This window comes from Microtus oregoni, unplaced genomic scaffold (genome assembly GCF_018167655.1).
Source record: "Microtus oregoni isolate MIOR12 unplaced genomic scaffold, Mior012 000002F_ref0000024, whole genome shotgun sequence".
Classification (NCBI taxonomy): domain Eukaryota; kingdom Metazoa; phylum Chordata; class Mammalia; order Rodentia; family Cricetidae; genus Microtus; species Microtus oregoni.
Window position 1 is genome coordinate 6,707,038 of NW_024543061.1, and position 13,709 is coordinate 6,720,746.

The 13,709-nt window shown below is 38.4% G+C and overlaps 1 protein-coding gene across 1 annotated transcript in view; it reads left to right on the top strand.

Moving 5' to 3' along the window:
• Prdm5 (PR/SET domain 5) overlaps positions 1–13,709 on the top strand; it is a 155,550-nt gene that overhangs the window by 84,595 nt on the left and 57,246 nt on the right. The window contains exons 10-12 of the mRNA XM_041641533.1: positions 4,326–4,419; positions 6,082–6,242; positions 9,152–9,245. Of these exons, the coding sequence (XP_041497467.1) occupies positions 4,326–4,419; positions 6,082–6,242; positions 9,152–9,245 (349 nt within the window). The remainder of the gene's footprint in view (positions 1–4,325; positions 4,420–6,081; positions 6,243–9,151; positions 9,246–13,709) is intronic.

Consider the following 13,709-nt stretch of genomic DNA (forward strand, 5'->3'; position numbering starts at 1 on the left):
ATGTTATGCTACCTTTCTGAGGTATTTTTGAGAATCCTAATGGATGTTACGGACAGTGCAACACTTTACTTATGTCTTCTCTATATCTTTAATCAGAGTTGGATTTGTTCCATAAAAACTTAAGTATCTAAAAAGATAATTCATTCTATTTATTCATGGCAACTTTATCTATTACATTAGCAGATGTTGGTGACATCAGTGCCTTGGCAGTTGGAAGAAATATTATGAGCTCAAGGATCAATTATTAAATTAGTGAGAAATCTAATGATAAAATACCTTTCAAGAAGTTGAAATTCATCTGATACTTGTAAAACACCTCATGAACACAAATTCTGTATCTACATGTGAGCACTGGACACTCTTAGTTCTTACATGACTTGGGGTCTTCCGGTCAGTTAAACATATTAATTCACTGCTAATGTTTATAATTTATAACATTCCAACACAGAGGTCATGTTGGGATCTTTTTCCATAAAAGAATATATCTATCTGGTTATGTTGTATGTGATTACCACAAATATCTATTATTGTTATTGTCCCAGATGTTGAAAAAATGTTTGATGGTAGAATATAGTACTTTTGGAGGGCTAGAGAAATTATCCGCTCAAATTTGAAAGCTCTAAAGCAAAGTAGCTTTTGCAGTGTAGTAAATAGCAGTATCTACTTATGTACAGTTTAAATACTAAAGAAAGAAACAAGAATGCAAGCATGCCATCAAATTCTCCTACTTTCCTGTGAAAACTCTCCTCGGCAGATACTTTAGAGTATCTTTCCAGACTCCATTGTGTGTGAGTGAATGTGTATAGCCAAATGGTATTTTATAATGATGCAACACTCTAAAAGTTATGCGTGATTTTTCTTATTAAATAAAGTAAACTAAACTAAAAAATAAATGTAAGTGCAAATATAATATCTACTATAATTAATTAACCCATTTATATTTTTTATAACCACTCAAGAGTTTCCTGTTTTGCTTTTTCTCTTCTTAAAACTTTCAGATGTACTTTGTAAAGGCAGTTGGTCAGTCGCGGGGATGTACATTTGCCGACTGAGAACAGTAAGCCACAATGGAATCCAGAGAGTTTACCTTCCGGGTCACAGTTTGTGAGCTTGCCTTACTGTTCATTCTCTGGAAAACACTAAGTAGTATCTAATTTTTTCATGTGTGACACTGTCATGGACAACAGATACTGTTTTTAATTTGTCATTCTTTGAATTTATCATTAATTATATATTAATGCCATATGTAGCAGGATACCTTCTATGTTAATTCTATACAGTTTAATCCAGGTATGAAATATTTTGCTGCCAATGACTTTCTTTAAAAGTCACTTGAACCCTTTAGATGAGTGCCATCTAAACAGTTGTCCTCTCTTCGCTTCTTATTTTACGGGTCTGCAGGCTATACTTGCTTCCTTCCTCTCTCATATCCAAGTTCATGCCCGTGGCCTGTTTCTTCTTGTAAGACACCAGTTGTCTTACTTCTCTTATCCAAGGCTGCTTCTGCAGACTTATCAACTTGTCTGATTTATTACTACAGATTCTCAAAGCAACACAGTCTTAGACATGCTAGTCACCTGCCCAAAACCTTTAGAGACCTTCCGTCTCTGAGAATGATTGACAACACTTTAGGGTGACCTGGCCTTCATGATTGGTTTCTTCTTTTTTTCTTGACCCTTGCCTGTTTCTGCATCTTCCCACTTCTCTTCCTCATTCCTATCACTCCAGCCACATGGGCAGAAACATAGACGTTTGTACTGGGTAGTTGTGATTGTTGCCAACCTGAAGCAGAAAGCTGTGTTCACCAGTACACGATCCCGATGAGTCAGTCTATCCACTTTCTCTCAGTAGAGGCCTTCAGTGGGTTCAGTGAGCATGGCCCTCAATGAAACTCCAGTCACTGCTGAGTAAGAGGTAGCTTACTAGGTAGGCCCTGCAGTTGGTCTGTAGCCTCCTAAAGCCATCCAGAGGACTCCGGATAGTGTATGTCTGAGTTGCCTGTGCTTCTTTCTGTAGGCAACCCCAATAATCACACTGAGTTACCAAAACCTTTCTGTGTTCTGTGATTACCGTCCATATGAGAATATAGACATTTCTTTATATATCCTTAGGAAAAGAAAAGCAATCTGGCCTCTTCCCCCTGTCCCTGTTATTGTCACTCAGGTACCTGTGCTTTGTTCTCTCAGAACAGACTTTTCTCCGACATCACCTCAGCTAGGATTCTCTTGGCCACCTATTTGAAATCTGTTCTCTGAAACACTATCTGTGCTCCTCTTTATTTTGCTCTATAGCACGTGTCACTCACTTCCTGATGTAGGTTGTGTATTTATCACACATACAGGATAAAAGCCTTGCGATGCAGCAACTTTTGTGGATTTTGTTCTCCCGGTATCCTCAGTCTGAAATAGGATGAACCCCTAAAAGCAAAGTGCATACTATAGACCTGCTACAAGACACCCTCCAAATGGAAGTGCGGGTGTCATATACCGGTTTTCTTTTAGAGTTTTCCATTTTCTTATTACTGTGCCATCAAACCTTAAATTAGCAATGTTATTTGGTGTTACAACTACTGTCTTTGGTAATTGAAAAACACTTTTACTTTACAATATTGAATTTGTATTTAAATCTAAATATCTAGTTTTCCATCATACTTAGAAAATCTTTTCCCACTCAATTATTATTTAAAATTTAGAACATTTTCTTCTATGAGATTTGAGGCTTTATTATTCACTTTAAAAAATAGGTAAAGCCAGATGTGGTGGCATGTATCTGTAATATCAGCATTTATTAGGCAAGAGGATTGACACAAGCTCATAGCCAGCCTGAGCTGCATAGCAAGAGTGTCTCGGAAAAGTAATGCGAATAAAAATACTAAATCTATATCGCCTCTCTCCTCCGGTAGGAAGTGAAGGGCCCACCTTTAATTGCATCAGAACCCTTTAGTAAATATTCTACGCTTCTCTTGCCAGTTTGGAATGTCGTGTTCATAGTGCCATTTATATTATATAATGGAAGAAATGTTCTCCTCTGTTTTTTTTTTTTCAACTAGAATTTCTGTGTCCAAGTAACACATTTGAGTATCTTAAATTTATCCTGACTTTTCTTCCACCCTTTATGTTCCTGACAGTGGAAACAATCTTGATATATGTTGCAGTGTTATTCTCTATGATATTTCTCAGACTGGAATACTGACATGCCCATCAAATTGTGAACGTCTCTGTCAATGAGATGTGAATAAAGTGGCTTCCTTCAGTTGTCCCGTGCTTTGTGTACCAATACCATAGAACCTATCAGATTTATAACTTATTTTATTGTAATAAAAGGATATTGTTGGACTTTTGAGAATTTTAAAAATGTATTTGTGAACCTTATTCAATTTTGCCATATGTGTCTGGAGAGATGATGACTCTGCAGTTAGAGATGACTTGCTGTTCCTGCAGAGAAGACTTGGATTCAGTTTTCAGTACCCACATGAACATCTGGAACTCCACTTCCAGGAGATTCAATATCCTGCTGTGGCCTCTGTACACACGGGGTGTACAGGTGGTACACGTACAGGCAAAATGTTTATATACACAAAATAAAATTTGAAAATATTTGTAAATAATTAAACTTTGTTATCTACAGTTTAGAGTAAGATTTTATTCATGGTTTGTGCCAAAATGGTTTAAACTTCTGTGTGATTATTTCAATGCCTGTTGGTTTGTTGTGTTCCATAGACTTTTATAACATGTGCATTTTTCGCAAATCTTCATTTATTTTTTTCATCCCTAATCAAGAACATGGCACTTGGAATTCATTAATCCCTGTGTAGTATTTAGCATGACATTAGATACAAATTAAGTATTTAATGAATACTACCTCAGGTTAACCTTATGAGCCTATGCTCTTGTAATTTAAACACCAAACAGACTTGAGGATTAAATCTCTTTAAATACCTCAGTGAGATTTTAGGGAAAGGGTAGAGACCATGTGCCTGTGAACTCTTCCTCTTGCCTATATGGAAAATGAGCAAGCCTGGCAAACACTGTATAGGGCTAACTATACACTAGGCAAACTATACAGCATGTTGGTCTACAAAGCAGAGCTTACAAAATATACATTAGTGTTTACATTAGCAATTCGAGATAGGAGTAACAATTTCCTTTGCTCTTTATCGAATTTCTAAGGAATTTGAGAGTTTGACAGAACCAGTGTTCTTCCTGTGAATGCATATGGTTGTGCTTTCCCTCCTCCGTAGTAGAGCTATAAAGAAGAAGCAAGATGCTGTCTGCATTCTGTAATGATGAGCTCATTCTTCTGCTGACTCTGTCTTCCTTCTGCAGACTCACTCTGAGGAGCGACCATTTCAATGTGACGAATGCAAAGCTTTGTTCCGGACCCCATTTTCTCTGCAAAGACACCTGTTGATCCACAACAGTAAGTCCCAGTTCGGGCAGCTGAGGACAGATGGAATTACTTCCTACTGTGTTCTTAGACCCTTTCAGAATGTAGACATCACAGAAGTGCACTGTGAATTGTTAGATAATCTGTTTAAAGCATACAGAAGACAGATTGCCTTGTGTTCCTACAGTTCCATTAATCATTTTATGAGATACTTTATTTTACATCGTCTCTTCCCAGTATTTATGGTTTGTATGGAAAAAGATACCCCCACACTCAGTACGCTGTGAAATTGTTTTGAAACACAGACTTTCATTCCCTTTTAACTTTGATGATTAAGGAAACTTGGCTGCCTTTGTAACAGGAAATTATGTTGCAGGTCAGGGTTTTATTAGCTCGCAGGCTTAAAGTTGAAATGAATCAGAGTGCACATCTAATCCAGCACCTTTTTTAAGGAGAAATTGAGAATATTCTAAATTGAGTCTGACAAGAGCACAGTCATTCAAGTAGGGGATTGTAGACATTGCATCCAGCTATCCGATAGGCAGGGACCTTTCCTACTTCATGTAAAATTTCTGATTTCTCTACTTTTGGGGGGAGGTAAATTTTTATTATGTTCTACATAAACATACATCTTTTTTTTTTAAATGTACATGAAAAGTTCTACTGCTGCTTAAATATTAAATTCCAAATATAAGGCATTGTGACAATTGGTATACAGAATGGTGATAGAAGAAAGTTTCTCAGCTCAAGTTAGGGTCTAATATGAAAAATAATAAAGGTCTTAACGTTTTATACATGTTGGTGATGGGCTTGAGGAAGAAAACTACTTCCTGTAGGAAAAGAGGAGACTACAATTCCAGTCCAGGTTAGTCACCATACAGCTCTGGGGAGTGCTTAGCCTAACTTTCCATTTCCTCATACAGAACAACTTTTGTCATTAAAGAATGAAATTTGTTGCACAACAGAAGGAATTATTATGTTAGAGGGTTGAAGAGCTGGATGGATTTTGGAATACTCATTTAGACAAGTGAACTTCATTGAAGACAAGTGGCTGAATTTGACTTGATGCTTAGGGAAATTTTTCATGGGAAAAATTAAATTTTATTTCACATAACAGCAATGAATTTGTAACATCAGAAATTTGATACTTTTGATGTCACCCTCTTGGTTCTCAGCAGCTTTAGAGGGAGGACTGAAGTGGCTGTGAGACTGTGCTGTGTGCTCTGTAGTGGGAATGATAATGTGTAACACTAGAAGAGGCTTTCAGAAGCTGTACTGTGGTGTCGGGCTAGAAAAGTCAACCTCCAGACATGCAACAGTGAAGTTAAAACAGCAGGAAAACAAGACGCAAAGAGAACAAAGTTCTAGGTCTTGTTTCACACGGTGTTAACAGTACAGCTAGTTGCACTTCAGAGATGTGAAGGCTGTTATTACACACACATGTCTTTACCATAGACTAAAATATAAACAATTTCTACTTACTTTGGAAGTTATTGCTCTTCCCCTGTACCCTAAAAACCAAAAGGCAGGTCCCTGGCTAGCTTGTAGGTGTTAAGCTTAGGGGAAAGTTCTGATAGCATTAAGACACAGAATCTGATAGAAGTAGCACATCAGAATTAGGGAATTCTGTTATTTTAACACACACAAAAATTGAAATCATATGTGTGTGGAGTGACTGTTGACTTGTCTTCTCAGGTGAAAGGACTTTCAAGTGCCATCACTGTGATGCCACATTCAAAAGGAAGGACACGTTAAATGTTCATGTCCAAGTGGTCCATGAAAGACACAAGAAGTACCGATGTGAGCTCTGCAATAAGGCCTTCGTTACGCCATCAGTGCTCAGGAGCCATAAGAAAGTAAGTGGGAACGTCATCAAGACAGAATGCATTGTAAGGTTAAGAATTATGACAGTTTTATATTAATTTATGTCATACTTATAGACAAGGACAAATATATGATTATATTCGCTATCCAAGAAATACCTGATTTCTTTGTTTTTTAGAATAGGCATTTTCTCATAAAATGGAACCTCAAAGTTATATGTTTATTTTATGTAATCTTTAGCCTTACTGATAGGTATGCTTGGAAAGTATTCAGTAAGACTCTGTCTGCTTTTAATCGTTTTCACTTAATGTAGTTTGTTTCTTCTGAAAATATGAACGACACCTGTGGTAGGTTATTGTTGTTTGTTAGGTTTTTTGTTTGTTTGTTTGTTTTGCTTTTTTTCCCAGGCAGTGTTTTTCTGTGTTACTCTAGCTGTCCTGAAATTCAATCTCTAAACCAGGCAAGCTTCAAACGCATAGAGATCCACCTGCCTTTGCCTCCTGAGGTTAAGGCATGTGCCACCACGACTTGGTTTGGGTTGTTTTTATAGAACTAATTCAAGTGTTTACTAGAAGTGTAGGAAACTAGGGATTTTCTAGTATGAAATGGGGGTTTGACACATACTGATTCAGTTCATATGAAATAGTTTCGCTTGTGATTTCAGGATTATCTTTTTGTATTATGCTAATTAGATCAATATACCAAGCAAATTGAGTTTACTTTTGTATTTCACAAATAAATATACAACATTATAATAAATGAATTTTAAATCTCTTTAAAATGGCAAAGTTATTTTAGGACAGACTCAATTAAAATTCCAAAGTTCGTGGTGCGAACAAGTGGCAGATAAGATCTGTTCACCTCTGTGTGGACAGGAAGCATAAAGGGAAAGTACAGGAATAGCCAGGGTAAGATCTATTCTAAGGGCACACCCCCTACTGACACATTTCAGCCTGACCCCACCTCCTATCTTTCCCCACATACTAATAAAGCCATCAGGTTTGAATCCATCCCTAGATTGGATCAGAGGTTTTATAATGCGATGGTCTGCAGAAATGCCATTAGACGCCCCCATTGAGATCGTCATCACTAATCCCCTCAGCTACTCTTAAAACAACTATCTTTTTTTCTTCAGTCTTTTTTATTGATATTTATTGAGCTCGACATTTTTCTCTGGAGGTCAGAGGGTCTTGAGGAAGGTTGTTTCCTAATTTTCTGAGAAGTCGCCACACTGACCTCCATAGGGGTTGTAGTGCCAGCTTGCATTCCCACCAGCAATGCAGAAGTGTTCCCTTTTCTCCACAACCTCTCCAGCATAAGTTGTCATCAGTGTTTTTGATCTTGGCCATTCTTATAGGTGTAAGGTGGAATCTGAAAGTCGTTTTGATTTGCATTTCTCTGATGACTAAGGATGTTGATCATTTCCTTAAGTGTCTTTCAGCCATTTTAGATTCCTGTGTGCAGAGTTCTCTATTTAGGTCTGTACTCCATTTTTTTTTTATTGGAACAGACACTACTTGCTTTTACTAATTTTCAGGGTACGTTCAGAAAATATTCTGAAAACAATACTTTGAAGACCATGACGGTAGATACTTGAAGAAATTGCTCCCTCCTGATTCGTCAGACATCAGCTTTTTTTTCTGTTTAAATTTGAAAAACCCTGCTATTGCTCTGACTCCTCATCCACTGGAATGATAGGATCTCTTTCTTTTTTATGTTGGTAGACAAAACTAGTTTCCTGTTGAATACATGAGGCCTTAACATACTCTCCCAACCCCTCCTTCTGGAGCTGTCAGCAGTTTTGTTTGACAATTTTCTTTGTTGTTTGTTTATTTATTTATTTGACAGTGATTGAACCCAGAACCTCTTGCATGGTCGGCAAGTATCCTAGCATTGAGTTATAGTCTCAGCCCTAATCCCTGGAGTCTTTAAACGTGTTTTACAGGCACTCCTGTTGTAATAGGAACGGTGGGCTACGTTCCTGGAACCCGGCCGCCTGCATGGCTAGCTTATGCCCCGAAATAATTACACGGACTGTATTCCTTTAAACATTGCCTGGCCCATTAGTTCCATCCTCGTATTCTCTAGCTCTGACATATTGATCTAACCCATTTCTAGTAATCTGTGTAGCCCACGAGGTAGCTTACCAGGAAAGATCTTAACCTATGGCTGTGTCGGGTGGGAGAATCATGGCGACTGTCTGACTCAGCTTCTTTCTCCCAGCATTCTGTTCTGTCTACTCCCCCTACCTAATTTTCTGTCCTATTAAAAGGCCAAGGCAGTCTCTTTATTTTACCAATGAAATTAACACAAAACAGAAGACTCTTCCCCCATCATGCTCCTTCTCTTTTTCTAGTATGATTATTTTCTGCCTAGATGATACGTATGTGGAGGACAGAATTTCTGCTTCCAATTGACTGCTCAATTGACACCTGCTGATTTTCTAGGCCAAACTAGATGTATACATGCTCTTTGTTTTGTAGTAAAATCTGTCCAGACAAACATAGTCTAGGTAACAAATGACTTTCTTGAGATTAATTCTGCCTTTCAGAATGAAATATGCCCAAAGAATGTGGAAAAGGATTCAAAGGAAATGTTTCTTGGCAACAGTCAAGGGCAACTCCAGCCCTGTTTTGATTATCTGGTTTTCCTCCATGCACTGGCTTTACATAACTTAATCACATTTAGTTAGACAGGGATTCCATAAAGGCTTAAGCAGTAAACTGCAGAATTATTTTTAAATTAACACTAATGCATGCTTCTGAGGGATTTTTGAACCCACGGGATTATCCATGATAAATTGCTTAAAGTTGCATTGTGACATTAAATCATTTTAATGAAACATAATCCTGGAAAATATAGATTTACTTTTGTCAGAAGCACTTAATCATTTTTACCAAAATCTTTGTATTTATCATCAACCATTTTTATTCCTGTTTAGACACACACAGGAGAAAAGGAGAAAGTCTGCCCATATTGTGGCCAGAAATTCGCCAGCAGTGGCACCCTGAGAGTTCACATCCGGAGCCACACAGGTATGGAGAGTGACCTGGGGCTGGAAACACTGGAAGTGAGTGTCAGGACAGAGAGCACTGTTGTCACAAACCCAGTTTGCCTTCTTTAGAGAATCATCCAAACCAGTTCTGTTCTTGAGAAGAGTTTTAGTAGTAGAATTTGCCCCCCAAATAAATAGATCACTCAAGAGTAAACACTTTAATTTTTAGTTGATATGTGAGTGTGGCATTCAGGGTCCTGTTGAGCAGGGTAGGTGTTAGCGGCCTCCTCTTTATCCATCACACACCAAATGTTGCCTTTTTGAATATAAAAAGTGCCCGCCTTTCTGATTGAATTCTGTAGAGTTTTATTTTATCTGGTATGAGGGAACTGTGGTATCAGCTGATCCTTAAGGGCCCCGGATATTTTTCTCTTACTTTTCCTCTGCAGTTGCTCCAGTGAAATAGGTGACCACTGGATGATGGTGAATAGCTAAATATTCCTGAAAAGAGCTTACAATTTACCAACTGGGTAGACTAAATGATTTTTACACTCTTTCTGCTTCATGTGAATTGAATTGTCTTCCCACTAAGCAGAATGCATTTATTTTGAATTATGTAGTTGAAACTTTCTCTTCAAGGGCCATAATATGTGACTTAAAAAAAAATAGTATTTCCTACACCCAGCACAGTGTCTGGAGTAGTAACTGTTTTAGGAATGAAGAATTGCTAGTTTAAGTAGATCAAAGAATTGACACTGTGACATTAGAGATACATGAAGGAAGGGACATTAGAGCATAATTTGAATATTTTGTGGACAAAGCTGAAAGGCATGCCTTTAACATAGGACTTTAGAATATTCACTCATATGCTTGTAAATGATCCACATAACCAGTGACTAACCCAGCACGGTGTGCAAAGACTGGACACCACGTTCTTTATAGTGGAATGTCTGAGAAGTTATCTAGGGAAGTCAAGGCTTTTAGGACAAAGTTCAAGGTGGTTAAAAGATGAGAGAAGGCAAAGGAAATGAGCAGCAGAGTGCTGCTTAGGAAGCAGGTGTCCTAACACACATTGACTGCAGCTGCCTGCACTGTGCTGATTGCCCTCTGACAGCAAGGCATGATGACTAGGGTACCGCTTTCCAGTGGAGTAGTGTGGATGTTCTTGGCCATCCCTTCCTACTGTATAAGAGGGACCATATGGAATTGGATCTGATAAAGGCAGTAGAGAAATAATCTGTCTTTTCTGTGCCAATCATTCTCAGTAGTGTTGCTGTGACACACTGAGAAAATTATTCTATTTTGCACATCTGCATAGATGTATCTGTGTGTTGTTTGTAGATGGAAGGACAGCAGGCTATCTATACAGCCAGAGAGTGATTGATGTCTGCATATCAGAGAATAAGCTTCTAGTAAATAACCCCTGAGGCATGTTTGTGTGATTGCATCAAGATGGTATCATGTGTTTAAAAGCAGAGACTTTAAGGCAGAGGTTTCAGCATGGAAAAGATAGCCTCAGTCAAATGTAGCCTAAAGATTCCTAATGATTCCATCCTTGTGCATTTTAATGTGCTTTAACCTTAACTTTGCTTATAGAAAGAACGCCCAGTAGAGAAGCATACATTACTTGTGCTACACATTGTTCCTAATGTTTTAAGTATTATCTTTTTGAAATCCAAGAATTATATGTGATAAAAATATTAAATATGTCATGCTTATCCGGTTTTCTAGTAATATTTCATGTTATGTTTATTCTAAAGAGCAACATAAAATCTGAATCATGATGCATTAAATGCAACTTATTGTATATCTGGCTCTTTGCCAAATTGAAGCATGGTAATCCCATGTGTACACTTGTGTAAACAGATTTTTATGCACATGTAGGGGAAAGAAAACTAGTAGACTGTGTGTGTGTGTGTGTGTGTGTGTGTGTGTGTGTGTGTGCGCGCGCGCGCGCAAATAGCCATGTAACTACATGTTTTTGTGGGCATTTCTTATCACCACATTTTTTTCTATTTAAACACAGACCTGTTTCGTAGTCCCATCCCCAACCCTGCTTTATGTATCTGAGTTACAAGTCTGTTCAGTGATATCATCCTGCAGAGTAGCTGGAGCAGTGTTGCAGAACTGAGGCTGTCTGGCTGGAGACTGGTAGCTGGGCTTCTGCAGCAATCTGGACATGGGTTTCTCTGCCAAGTGTGACTAAACAGGATTTTATCCCATCCTAAAAAGCTGAGTGTCAGCTTACCCCTGAGAGCCGACACCAGGCCCACTGAGGACACAAAAGAGCAGCAGACCTCTTACTCTTTGGGGTTTTGCCAAATTATCTTTTTTTCTGCCGTTATTTTATTTTTCTTTGTGAAATCATATGACTTCATAAATCCCCCCTTTTAATGCTGTTTTGCAATTTCTAACTGCCCTATAGCATGCTAGTAGTAAAGAATCCCATGTTGTTTATGGAATAGTCAGTGATATGTCAACACGTCCGAGTGAGATGTGCTTGAGACCAGCAGGCAAGGCACAGTTCTGTGCGCACAGTGCTTGGCTGAGCAGTGCACACACTGCTGCCGCAGCACCTTACTCCTGACTCTCAGGGACCCTAGGGAGCACTTGTTTCTATCCACAGCTGTGGTCACATTACCGGTTTAAGCAGTGTATCTTATTGGGTTGGAGAGATGGCTCAGCGGTTAAGAGCATTGCCTGCTCTTCCAAAGGTCCTGAGTTCAATTCCCAGCAACCACATGGTGACTCACAACCATCTGTAATGAAGTCTGGTGCCCTCTTCTGACCTTCAGGCATATACACAGACAGAATATTGTATACATAAAAAATAAATAAATATTTAAAAAAAAGAAAATGTAAAAATATTTCTTTTGTTGAAAGTGACATAGGAAGTTCAATCCAGGTTAACATGTTTTTTATAGGAAGTAACTGTGTTTTCCAACCACAAGACATTAGGGAGAATGAAGACATTGACTTGACTTTGGATTTTGAGGAGAAAGCTAAATTTTCATATCTGTTTCTTCATTCATCCTGCGATAGGTAATTGGTGTTTCAGAATGGTCAGAAATCCTGCTGAATATTTTAATACTCTTGATCAAATGATTTGGGGTATTATTTGCTACTATACTAAAAATCAAGAAACAGACCTTTAGATAAAAATTGCTGTCACGTGCAACCTAAAGTTATTTTAGTGACCCCTTTCAGTTCTGTCACTTTAAAATCCATCCATCTGTGTTGTGTTTGGAGTGAACCTTTCGCCCATGAAGGATTCTGTAGCAGGATGCACAGGTCATTTGGGAAACATCCTCTCACTGAGTGCTGAAGATCTCCACATTTGTTAATGCCATTGCTGAGCTCATCCGCCTGCCCGTTCGGAGCTCTCTGCTTGTCTGGTTCACCTTTGATATTTTCTAAGGATTGCTGCTGCACTGTGATGGCTACATCCTTTCTTTACTGTGTATTAAAAACATTCTCCAAATAGCCATTTTCTAATACGAGGCTTTGCCACTCGTTCTTTTGCATTAGAGAAGAAGAATGTTTCGTGACAAAAGCAGCAAGCACAGCTTCCAGTGTCATATGCATTGCAAGAGTTTTCCATTCAATTCCCATGCTAAAAATATGCAATTGACAGTTAGGTTTAATAAAATCAATCACTTTGTGTTGATAATCTCCAGTGGGAACATGGTGTATTTCTAGTGTATGAGACTGTGATGAACGTAGTGAGTAGTATAGCATTTGAGGTCATTGTTCCAACCCATTCCACTAAACCTGCAGTTTGCCCACTGTAACTGCACCATGCATGTACATGTCAATATAGTTACAAGGAAGGTTGTAATAAAGCATTATATGGAAAGTGTTTTGACCTTGTATGGAATGGTTTCAGAATCCCTGGGAATGCACAGGCTATATATTGGCGTTTTGAGAACTGAAACTTCAGTTGGGAATCCCAATTCATAATAAACATCTAAGGCAAAGTAAATGTGTGTGTGTGTGTGTGTGTGTGTGTGTGTGTGTGTGTGTATGTGTGTGTGTGGGGGGGGGGGCATATGCAGAGAAACCAGAAGAGGTCTGCAAATGAGAACCCAGCCAACAGGCCATTCTGTATAACTGAGAACTTTTCACTAACCAGATTGATATTGCCTCTATCCATTGCTTAACCTTTCTTGGCAATACATTCTCCACATGTTGCTGTTGCTGAAACGTGCAAATGTCCCTTCTAGTTCCTTTGTTGCAACCAACTTGTTAATAGGAGGTTTACCAGATCTGATTTCTGCTGTATCTGTTTGTTGTTAGGCTGCCCATGTTGTGTTTATAGAAAAATATTATGTTTCCAACTTGGGCATAGGTGTTACTGTATTTTAGAGCCTTACTCTAAAATGTTCCAGTGGTGACAAAAGCTAGAACTTTGCCAACGGGCTATCATAGTAATTCTTGACTGATGTTTAAAATCATGTAATAGGGGCTTTGGTCTTCTGAATTCTATTTGGTTTAAAAAAAACTC